This window comes from Dermacentor andersoni, chromosome 1, assembly GCF_023375885.2.
Source record: "Dermacentor andersoni chromosome 1, qqDerAnde1_hic_scaffold, whole genome shotgun sequence".
In the NCBI taxonomy this organism is placed as follows: domain Eukaryota; kingdom Metazoa; phylum Arthropoda; class Arachnida; order Ixodida; family Ixodidae; genus Dermacentor; species Dermacentor andersoni.
Genome location: NC_092814.1, coordinates 198,982,239 through 198,994,555, shown reverse-complemented (window position 1 = coordinate 198,994,555; position 12,317 = coordinate 198,982,239). Strand labels below are relative to the sequence as shown.

The window sequence follows — 12,317 nt, the reverse complement described above, 5'->3', positions numbered from 1 at the left end:
TCCTTTCCTTTGTTGCATCGTTTTTCCCCACTCAATCATAGTTGGACGTGTAAGCGACAAAGTTAGTCTGCAGTACAGCATGCGATTTAAAGGCATTTCGCTAAAGTTCGGAATGCCGTTTGCCGCTTATATTGTTTTCCGCTTCTTTACCGCGCTGCGCTAGCTAGGCAGCAAGACTGCACGAGCGCATTGTGTTGTATGTTAAAGCTACTGAAGTTGTTGGTGTTATGTGGCCCGGTAAATCCTCACACCAGCTGTCGCGCACTTGTTTCTACATCTATTTTATGCGTGGCTTCGCACATGTTTAACTGTTGCTAGTTGCTTCATGTATCTCTTGTTGATTCTTTTGAACTGCGAGGTTTTCACACTGCCTCATTTTTGAAGGGTATAAATCACGCTGTGTCTTATCGGAATGACACCAAGCAAGCGCTTCTTTAACAGCTTTCTTCTTTTCGCCCGGAGGCATCTTAGATATTGTGGTTTTTGGGAAATGTGTTTAGAAAATAGGTAGTTCAGGCCGAGAATTGCTAATCGTTGCTGCAAATGGTATTTTTGTTCCATTTTTCCCTGAAAATTCGTGTCACGTTTGGGAACTCATCACACCTCGATGCTGTCTGAGCAGACTTAACACGCCAAGTGATTTGTTTGTTTCACAACGTAGTCCCATCTTGCATGTGAATTTTGTACTCAACTTAATTCTTTCTTACTATGTTTACGCTGCAGAGGACTAAACCCGGCCTTTTCACCAGCGCTCATCTACTTTAACTGGCACTGCTCTGCCTTTAAATATATCATGTGGCACCTCTCTCTAATAAAATTTTCAGAAAAGTAGTGAAAAGTTCGACTTTAGCTTTGTACGTTTCCAAGCAGCTCCCTTGGGGAATTTAGAATTGCAAAAACTGCAGCGGGAATGGCAGTTCATTTGCGTATGCAGCAGAATTGCATCAGCGGTACAGCGATAAAATACATTTTTATTAACCCGTGTGCTTGGTGACTTCGTTGACTAGCGTACGCGTTTCCATCAGTAAATTCGCAATTACTCTTCTTGAGGCGACTTTGACTGCACTTATTCAGCGATGGCACATCTATTCATCGGCAGAAAAATCACACCAGCATATGCAGACATCGCACCGTGCAGATTTGTTCGATATAAGTCTGAACTAACAATGGGTGCTTATTACTGAGGTACAGAAGCAGCATTACGGCAAGGGTAGAATTTTTTTTTTAAATGATCGAGACATCGCATTCGTCAACAAAATTTATGGGCTAGTTAACATGAGCTCCACTTCATGTAAATGGGGTTCATGGTGTTTGTCTGCGGGATGCACCTGGCACGTATGTGGACCGTGTTGTCCCAAACACTGTTAACATCCTGTTCATACCCACTCCCACAGAGGTCAGCATCTTTCCTACAGCTGTCATTACAGAAGAAGCAGTCTGGCACCCGAACAAAGGAGAAATCGCAGCCACAAACTTCAGCCATCCTTGCTACAAAGGATTGTCGTCTGCTACTGCTCCCGCGTGTACTGTTGGAAGCGCCCGCTAGGTGACTATCAGCAGCGCCTCTATAGGCGGTGCACTAGGCGTACAAGTGCGGCTGAGCACATAGGCAGCCGCGTATGCATAATCTGTTGCGTGTGCAAAGAGTGGGCGTGCCGAGACAGTGTGGCATCATATAAGCTGTCTTACCACGCATTTAGTATCAGAGGATGCGTACTTTGGAGTTTCGGTGACCCGTTAGAGCGAGGCGGACGAAGCATTCGCTCCCACTGCAGGCGCTTTCCTCGATAGCATCGCCCACACTATGAAGACGCTATCAGCTGCGGGGGCGGTGTTGGCGGTATGCGAAAGCGTGGCTGGCTTCGCTGAATTCATACCGCCGAGAAGATATCGACATGCGTGGCATGATACCGTATCATTCGTCACCGACTCCCAAATTTATCAAAATGAATTTTCTCATTCAAGCTTGGTTTTTTTGATTGCCCGATAATTCGGAAAATTCTGCGGCCCCTTTCCATGTAAGAAAAATCGGCAACTGTACTTATTCACATAAAAGGTCATATTTCATTACATTGAAATTTCAATATAACGAAAATAATTGCCGATTTTACTGACTTTGTTATATCGAGGTTTTACTCCATCCACTATGTTGAATGTTCAATATTGTCTTGGTTCATGCTTCTCTTTATGGCGTAAAAATCTGAGTTATTGAGTCTATACCGTATTTGTACTGTCCAGTATTGATTTTATCCTTTATTTTTATTCTCCATTGCAATGGACACTCGAGTTTTCACTGAGCATTATTTTTATTGAATGTGCTTTTCCAATATGCACTGCTTGCTAGTTGCTTTTTCTCTCTGTACTCCAACCCACTTCTGCGTATTACCTGAAACTCAGGTCAGTAGTATAGAAGCAAGTACACATAAAATAAAAATCTGAGAATGGCAATCAGATCAAAATTTGATTGTGTAATATGTAGAGCCTGCATAAGCCAGCCAACTTTAACAAATGACGGCAATGCAATGCAAGTTTAAGTTTCAGCATGCACTATGAATAATGTAAATAACTCCTCACCTTGTACAACTTTGCAAAGCTTGATAGCCAAACACCCTCGGGATGTTGTCCCAGCACCTGTCAGGAGAACCACAAACAGTGGTGGCAGATAGGTTGACTTCTGAGAGCAGTTTGAGATGTATGAAATATATCACCAAAAGTATCAAAGCAGAGGCTACCAGATAGAATCAAAGGTATTGCCCACACAACTAGTTAAACCCACCCACCCATAAAATGGATCTACTGGAACATCCACAGGAGTGCATGATCACAGCTCTGCAAGCAAACGCCTTATAAGTGCGAAACTGTTGGGTGCAAGGAGGATGCATCGCTGCTTCATCAGAAGCACTATTAGGCATATTTATACCAGGACCACCACACGACAATCTAGAAAACGCACCACCGCCGGTCGTGGGTGGAGGGGCTTTAAGGAATTTTCATTAATGGATAAATAATACAGGAACAAGAATTCGTGACGTGAGTGGTGACTAAACTACAGCAAAGCAATTTTTGTAGTTCGTCCGAATGTGCAGTTTAGGCAATGCTTTTATCGTACTTAGCTTCGCGATTCACGACAAATCTTAAATGGTTGTCAGGTTACAAAAAATTTTAAGGTCGAATATATTTTGGAAGATTAAAATATCATACTTTTTTGATGATATAGGAAATGGCCGAGTGCTAAAGTTGGGACAGTTGTCATGGGATGAACAGTGCATGAAGTGCAAGTTTTAATTTACTGTCTATATGGAACAGCAAATGTATACCATAGACAACATAAAGTGATGTAATGGCTCCTAGCACTCGTATCAGACTATCTGACAGCATCCTGCTCTAAATAAGTTTTCGCAGAACATGACTTCTAAATATGTACCCTACAGCCAAAAAAAATAATGGAAAATTGCTCTTTTGAATGCAGTATGACCACTTCATTTCAATTTAGAAGTCCTTAGACAGTAGATCTAATTGATATATTTTTATGGCATTGCACAGAGAATGGAAGAGCTGGTGAAGGTTAAAAGCCTGAAACCCCAAATGTGAATGAAGGCAGCACTGTTTTACCTGGAGTGAGGTTTATTTGAAATTTCGTTAAACCTGGTCACCAAAACTTATTAAAAAAAATGCAGGTTGAAACCTACAGGAAGTCTCACTAGACAGGGTACCATTATCTGCTCTTTATAGCAAGTAATTGTGCATTTTGAGCTGAAAGATCCCAGAGAAAAAAATCTGAGCATGCACAATGAGACCTGCAAGAGCCTGAATGTTCTAAACATTTCACACACAAGCAGTAGCTTGTGCTGTGTGCTCAGCTTGCCCAGTTCATGTTTTATGCATGCTGAGCATTGTGAACCATCAAGGGCAACAAGACAATGGAACTAAGAAAAGAGATCAAATGAAGAAGGTAGGTTAGAATGCTGCCCTCATTAGCTGCAGCATCGGGCCAGATGCAGCACATATGCCTACACTTTACAGTGCCAAAGCTGTGTCAATGGGCAAGGGCTCAGATTATTGCAATTAATCCCTTGTGCACTATACGCAAGAAAGCACTGCACATATATGTGACCCTTCCATGACAGCATTGTTTATTGCTTGCTTTTCTGCCGGTCTTATGTTTGCTGTGGGCAATGGGCAGTAATACCAGTTATACAGCTGGTTTTAATTCAAAGGCTGTGGAGCATGCGGATTGCTGTGGGCAATGGGCAGTAATACCAGTTATACAGCTGGTTTTAATTCAAAGGCTGTGGAGCATGCGGATTGCGCTACCGTGAGGCATTTTGCCATTGACAGGCTGCAAGTGCTGCTGGTGGAAGTAGCACAACAAGCTGCTTGCTACATATCGGGTCACACCTTCTGGCAGCCATATACCAATAAAGCTACCACTTTTTGCAAATAGTGGACGTGTGTACCATGTAAACAGGAATATTAGTCAAGATATTTTAATGAAAAAAAAAGTAGGCTAATGTCACCCTTCGTCTTATATAGCGGTCCTTAGCAGAATGTGTGTCATCCAGTAACCTATGGCATGCATGTTCGCGAAAGCATAGTCAAAGCCGTATCCACGTCCGAATGTTATTCCTGGCATTTTCTTTTTGTTGTTACTGTGTCTACTTGTGCATGCTCTTCTGATCAACTTCATGCGTGATTTATTTTTGTCTGGTGGGCGATGAGTTATGTAGGGACAGTTTTCAGCGACAATCAAGATAATAGACTTCTGAACAACATACATTTGGGTTAGGTGGTACATAGTTAAATTAGGAAGGAACAGCGCCAACTAAGACGACCACGAGAGGGAGAACGACACAGGACAAACGCCAACTTTATCTATCTTTTCTCATCGAAAAATCGGCAAATACAAGGAGAATCACATAGTACATGCGCACAAGGACCATAATGCATCATCTGCCAAACCATTCAAGATATGACATTTCTGTTTTAAAGAGGATCATGGAAGTATCACTAACACAGTTTTATTCCTTCTTCTTTATATGGAATGCCTCCAAAACCTCACATGCCTTTGTATCTCTGCTTCTGCCAAGAACCTTTATCTCTCGGAACCGTGGTTCACTTTTCTTGCAGTACAGGCATAGTTTCCGTGGCGAATGTTCTGCCGCCCGGTCACACGCAGTGCAAGTTGCGCAATGCTGCGAAAGATGCGCACCTCCTTCTTTCAGCAATCGCACATGTTCAGCTGAACGGTCATTCACGCATCTACCCGTTTGGTCCACATAGGTTTTTCTGCAGGTCAGAGGCACTTCATATAGCACACCTATCCGTTTGGCCCACATAGGTTTTTCTGCAGGTCAGAGGCATTTCATATAGCACACCGGTGCAGTGCTTTACAAACTGCTTGCAATGTTTTTTGGTGCAGCAGCTCCTCATACCCTCACTTGCGACGCGGGCACAGCGCTGTGCTTGTTTCCGAGGAGCCAAAAAAATGTTAATAGTCTCGGTGCTTACTAACATTTTCTTAACCTCTATTCACAGCATCTTGGAGCCAATTTTAACAGGAAAGGGTGTACTAAAAGTATGCAGGTATGTTGATGATGTTTTAATGGTTTTGAAAAAACTGAACGTTTTGACTTACACAGATGGTGTAAGCACTGTCTTAGACAGTTTTAAAGCGAAGGGGCGGGGGGTTGGTATTCATGCATGAACTACCCTTGCAGGGGCAACTGCAGTTTTTAGACATTAACATTACCTTAGATGAAGAGCATGTATGTTGGCAGTACGCGCCTCAAGCACAAAAGGAACTTCTACCTTATGCGCCGGCGCATTTAAAAAAATCTGTCAAACGTTCCATTGCTAAACTTTGTCTTGAGTCTGCTCTCGTAAAATCGTGCCACCATGCGATGCATGTGAGCTATGGCAAGCAAGTTGATAGGTTGGTTTCGGCGGGGTTCCCATGCACGGTTATCACAGCAGTGGCTGAAGCGATTTTGCAGAAAATCAAAGGTGCCATGGTCAAGAAACCGTGCACACAAAAAAAACAAGCTGAGAAGGTGGAAGTGGTCCCGTATGTACATAGGATCGGCCACAATGTGATAAAGGTGGCAAATAGACACGGCGTCCCAGTCGTGTTTTTGGCTCCTCGGAAACAAGCACAGCTCTGCGCCCGCATGACGAGTGAGGGTACGAGGAGCAGCTGCACCAAAAATCATGGCAAGCAGTTTTTAAAGTGCTGCATCGATGTGCCATATGAAATACCTCTGACCTGCGGGTAAACCTATGTGGGCCAAATGGGTAGATGTGCCAATGACCGTGTAGCTGAACATGTGCAGTCGCTGAAAGAAAGTGGTGCGCCCTTTTTTTTTTTTTTTCAACATTACGCAACTTGCACTACGTGTGACCGGGCGGCAGAACATTCTCCACAGAAACAATGCCTTTACTACAAGAAGTGTGAACCACGGTTCCGAGAGATAAAGATCCTTGGCAGAAGCAGAGATACAAAGGCAGGTGAGGTTTTGGAGGCATTCCATATAAATAAGAGGGGGGAAAAACTGTGTCAGTGATACTTCCGTGACCCTCTTTAAAAGCGAAATGTCATATCTTGAACGGTTTGGCAGATGGTGCATTATGGTCCTTGTGCGCATGTATGTGATTTTCCTTATATTTGCCGATTTTCCTATGAATAAAGATAGATGAAGTTGGTGCTTGTCCTGTGTCATTCTCTCTCTCATGGTCATCTTAGTTGGCGCTGCTCCTTCCCAATTCAAGTTATAGACTTTACCAAAGTGAATAGCAACATGGTCACTAAACACCAGTTTGGCGTTTCTGAAAAAAGAAAAGCGTGCAATATTGGTGGGCACAAAAAAGAAAGCTATTGATGTACAATACGTAAATAATTTAGTAGGCATTGTGCAGTGCAGCCACAGCTTGAGGACGCATTTGTGCACCTTGTGCGGGAGCTTTGTGTGCGCTCGCTGCTCATGACAGTGCTTGTGTAAATGAACACATATTATACCCCTGTCACACAGCAAATCTAATGTCATTTACAACGAATGACATTCGCTGATAATGCCATTTGTTTGCTGTCACACGGTAAAACGTAATGACATTCGTCGAAAATGACATTTACAAACGAATGAGTTCACCAAACTCATTCGCATTCGTTTGGAATCGAATGTGCATCCTCGACACCACGAGTGTACCAGTGTTTCGCAAACAGTACATGCTTCTTTTTTGTTTTAACAAAAAATCACTATTATTCTATCAATTTTATTACCTAATTGTTGCTTTGGCGACATTGAAGTCCACCACGTGCGTAAATACAGAAAACTACTCTCAGTCCAGTGACCAGACAGCAGTCTTTAGCTTTCGATGTAGCAGTCGTGTTGGTTCACACCGGAGCATCTGCCGCGGCTGCTTCAATTGACTTGGCGTAAAAACATGCGTGTGTTTCCCTGTTGCACGCGCCAAGAATGAGGATATTAGAAGCCCGCATGCACATCAGAACGCAGAACGGCGATGACATGCAACTGCCCTTCTCGTACCACTTTAGCAGATGTAGCGGACGCGCCTATTGTTCTCTTCGCCCTGTTGCTTGCCTTAGCTTGGGCTTGGCTTGACTCGACTTCGTTGGCAATGTCAACAAGTTGGTGATCGAACGCTATGGTTTGAAAGCAACGATCACATATTCTAGTGGAACTTAGCATATTGGAAAATAATTTTTGGACAAAAGTGGGTTTGAGCCGTGCCTTTTTTTTTTACTATCGTCATTGTCATCATTTTCAAATGACATTAGTTTTCGCCGTGTGACAGCGCGCTGTGATAATGACATTAATCGCAAAACATGTCATTTGTTGGAAATTACATTAGATTTGCCGTGACAGGGGTATAAGGTTTTTTGGGGGGGGGGGGGTTACTTCAAGGTAAGAACTCAACCTATATTTTACTTTATACAGTATTTACTGCAAATATGTTACCTAACACTTTTTTAGCTATTACTGTCTTATACCCCTGTCACATGGGAAGATTTAATGCCATTCGAATCGAATGGCATTCGCATGTAATCCCACTAATCGGGATCTACACGGGAAAATTTAATGTCATTCGAATGGAATGACATGTGCCATCGTATGGGTTAGGGGAACCCATTCACATTTCATTTCGAACGGAATGTGTACTCTTGACTCCAGATAGACAGCAGCGACATGCAACGTGAAAAAATAATGAGTGCATCAGCAAAGTCAGAAAATATTTTTTTAGACTTATAAAAAGGAATAATTATTTTTGCAGTGATGATATTTTCATCACGGGTTGTGCTCAAGCGCTATTACTCTTTGCATCAGAGTCTGTTGCGGCGGTCGGCCATTTTGGGTGTGTTGAGTGCTTTTAGTTGTGAATAATTGGCATCAAAATGTTTTCGTCCGTTTTAAAAGTACTCGCAAAAGTTCTTAAACGCGTTTAATAGGCACCAAATTTCTTTGAATTTCAAAAATTTTGTTCTAAATCGTCATTGGTATCATTTGCGAATGCCATTATATTTCACTGTGTAGCACCGCAAGAAACCGAATCGCATTCGATGCATGGAATGCCATTCGATATCTTCCCGTGTGGCAAATTTTTACTCTTTCGAAAAAGTTCCCATAAGATTTCCTCCACATATTAAATGCACTTCTCAACTTCACTTTGGTTTGGCACGTAAAACCTCAGATTTTTCTAAGAAAAAAAAAAGTGCTTTCACTGTGCGAGCGGATGCAGTATATGTGATATGAAGCAGCCAATTGCATTGTCCCTGCTGGTGAAGAGAGTGGGTCATCCTAAAAGAGAGGCATCAGCTTTTGTTTTTGAAGACACATAAGTACAATACAATGCAGTCACAATCATCACTCTGTGATCTACATATTACACTTGCCTGTTCATAATGCCCAGACCTGGCAAGGATCCCTGTAATGTGCCGCTGTAGTGCACTTCCACCAAGCAGACCGAGTGCTTTCACTGTACTCTCCTCAGAGTATTATTGCCACAGACAGGAATTGAACCTCTATAATATTTTGCCAAATTGCAGAACACCACAGCTGCCAAGCAACTGCTGCAGGTACATTACACATAGCCTTTAACATCTAAACCTGAATGGTACCAGGCTGCAAAATAAGCTTGTTTCGTGGGAGAGCATATGTTCTTATAAATAAAAATTGTTTTATTCATGCGTGACATTACACTACAAGCAATGAACACATTTCAGAGACCATTCAGCATTTTTTTCTGTACATGGAAGGATCAACAAACATGCTAAACATTTTGACAGCATGCAATTTTTTCTGGCACAAGTCAAAACAGCTTAGATGCCAATACACTACACAAGTTTTCTTTAAAAGCATTCAGACAAGTCACACCTGCAAATGATGTGATAGGCACACACACAAAAAAAGAGCACAAACAGATAAAAAGAGATGCCTTCTCATTTTATAGCACTGACTAACAAGAAACAGGTGCCCTTTTGCCCACTTATACTGAATGCGAAAATCCTCCAGTACCATACGTCCAAAAGCAAGATGTAGTGTTGGAAGTCATGGGACCAGGTCAGGGTAAATATTGAGTACATAAATATGCTCATACATGCTTTAGAGGTTCAGCAAAATCATTTCATAATTTCCGCAGAGAAGACCGATATGCAATAAAGTGCATCCCTTTAGCAAAATTCCTTGCATTACAACGGGACACGTAATATTATAGCACATACATTCGGTCAAACAGAAGTACACTGCTCACCTTCTTAATATTTGTCTCAAGTCGAGGATTCATGATGCATACTGCCTCCCAACGTTCTGAACTAGCTCGAGAAATCATGGTTTGCCGCGCCAGCATATCTACGTCAAGAACAGTCGGGGATGTTGTCGACTCGTCATGCTCCAAAGGCAGTTCTGGAACGGGGCTTAGCCTGCAGGCGGTAAGTCAATTTCATTTTGAAGCCCTCCGACCACAAATATTTCTCTCAAGTTAACACATTTGAGATCTGTTTATACCAGACATATACACCACCAAATATAAAGAAAATTCTGAACTTAACGCTGCACCCTCTCTTTTGGTACCTCGGTAATTAAATACTTGGTACCTGAAAACCTTTATGAGCCTGAGCCTGCTAAATTCCTACCTGCATAGCTCAGTGAGTGGGAAACGTTTACATTACTTCTACAGTCGAATCCGGGCACAATGAAATCCATTTCAACGAAATTTTCGCCACAACGAAGATTTTTTTTTTTTTATTCCCCCGTCAATGTTCCATAGAACATAATGCAACGAAAGTCCCTCCAAAACGTACTTAGCGGTCACATTTTTACTTTAACGAAGTTTTACGGAGCAGACGTGAGCAAAATTATTTAAACTGTAGCTCATCGAAACCCCTAAAACTGTTTTTTCATGCCTTGAAACACCATGGACCTTGATAGCACAAAAAAACAAAAAAACTGGAGCTGCTCGGGCTATGACGCAACGTAAACAAAGCAAATAGCCGCCATGCCGCGTTGGTGATGGCGATGCAACGCGCTGTCATGGAGGAGCATCCGAGCTCCGAGGAAATATTTTTGGTCATATTGGTTAGGACAATGGTGCGCGTACAAATGACATACACGCCATAATTTTATTTTTATAGTGTTTCTAATTATTCATTTTCTACACAATTGCGGTCAAACAACGTCGAACTATATCCAAGTGCGCACGAAGCCACTGCGTCTCTCCAGCAGGAGGCGTTGCGCTAGCCATAGAGTTTGTGTAGGAAACTCTACGGCGCTAGCCTCCACAGTAGAGCTTGGTGGCGCAACCCACCGCCCCGTTCCAAAGGGGACGCTTATAACATCCATCAAGTAGAGTTACTGTACATGCTAGTAGCCACCGCTACTAAATAATCTAGTAACGTTGCTAGTAGCATTCTAGCAGCTTGACAGGCGGCACCACGACCTACTGGAACTCCAGACCTGCACAGATATTCGGTTTCTATGGGAGCAGCTTGCGCCCACTTTCGTTCAACCGACGGCCGTAGGTGGCGCTTTTATAACCTGTTCGTCTGCTACGCGGTGGGCGGCTGTGCGGCGTTGTAACTAGTACGGCAGCTGTTATGTTGTGACGAACTGCTCGTCTATTTGATGATTTTTGCTAACACAGTGACAGTGATGTCACAATGCATTGATCGGTCACTTGGCTCCAAAAGTTGACTGCCCGAACGTAAAACATGTCGGAGCGTGTAGCCCGCTGCTTTCTAAAATAGCGTTAAATAGCCGCTCCTATTGCCTTTTTCAAGCAGATTATTATAAATCACATTGTGTATAGAGTTAGCAACGTACACAACAGTTTCATTGTACACGTTGTAAAATTCGCTTCTGCGCTCTTTAAAAACTTGAAACCACCGTAATGTCCGACGACAGAACGATTACCACTCATTTTAACTCTTAAAAGTTGTCCGTGAATGTGTCGCGAGTTCAAAAAGTGAATTACACACACAGCTTCACTACGTACGTATCTTAAGCACCACCGTTATGCTGCCGCCGTACCACGCAGAAAAGCTAGCTTTACAGTTTGAAAACAGTTCCGTGACACGATTTAAGGCCTGCAGTGCAGCACGTTTTAAAACACTGGGATCGCTTAATTTTTTGCAAGCTTTCTACTGAGCTAGACATCCAACGACATTAAAAACAAGATATGCTCACCTTCCCTTGAAACAGATACGATCAGTCTATTGCACATATCGGGCGGAGGACTTAGTCGTGAATACTTTTACTATACTTTTATCAGGTCATCTGCCTTTCACTACGGCACACAGCGGTAAATCCTAACGTCATCTACGACATTAGGCTATCTGTAATCAACTAAAAAAGCTAGATTATCCTATGAATCTTTTTTAACAATTTTTCCATTCTCTTACGGAGGCTAGAAAAGAGAAATTTATGCCGTCGATCTAGCATTGCAGCTGCCACCTATCCTCGTTGTTTACATTTCTTGCACCCCTCCTCCTCTTCTAGTTTCACTAATCAAACGCAAAGCATTCGCACAGATGTTTTCTTTTGTTTATTTGTGAATTTATTCATTTACCGCCAATACAAGCGCTTTGTGCCTGCCGAAATCGCAAGACAAGCGCTGAACAGATCGCAGAAGCAGACGACAGCGAACAGGTTATAACTAGCGCCACTCTGCTCGTACGTTCTTTCCCTAGCGGCGAAAGGGGGGAACTAGACCAGGCGTGCTGGAGGAGGGAGATTCTCTACGCATTTCGTTATGTCACTGTTAGCCGCATGAACGAGTGACGGCGGCCTTGCAGCCATGAACAGCTGCTG

At 42.8% G+C, this 12,317-nt stretch overlaps 1 protein-coding gene across 3 annotated transcripts in view; it reads right to left on the bottom strand.

The window, feature by feature from the left end:
- LOC126547037 (uncharacterized) overlaps positions 1–12,317 on the bottom strand; it is a 199,023-nt gene that overhangs the window by 151,018 nt on the left and 35,688 nt on the right. The window contains exons 1-3 of one of the 3 annotated variants that reach the window (XM_055062941.2): positions 10,415–10,522; positions 9,763–9,931; positions 2,575–2,631 (exon numbers count right to left, since the gene is read on the bottom strand). In XM_055062941.2, coding sequence (XP_054918916.2) covers positions 2,575–2,631; positions 9,763–9,858 — 153 coding nt within the window. In that variant the 5' untranslated portion in view covers positions 9,859–9,931; positions 10,415–10,522. The other 2 variants (XM_055062942.2, XM_050194864.3) reach the window with 2 other exon arrangements.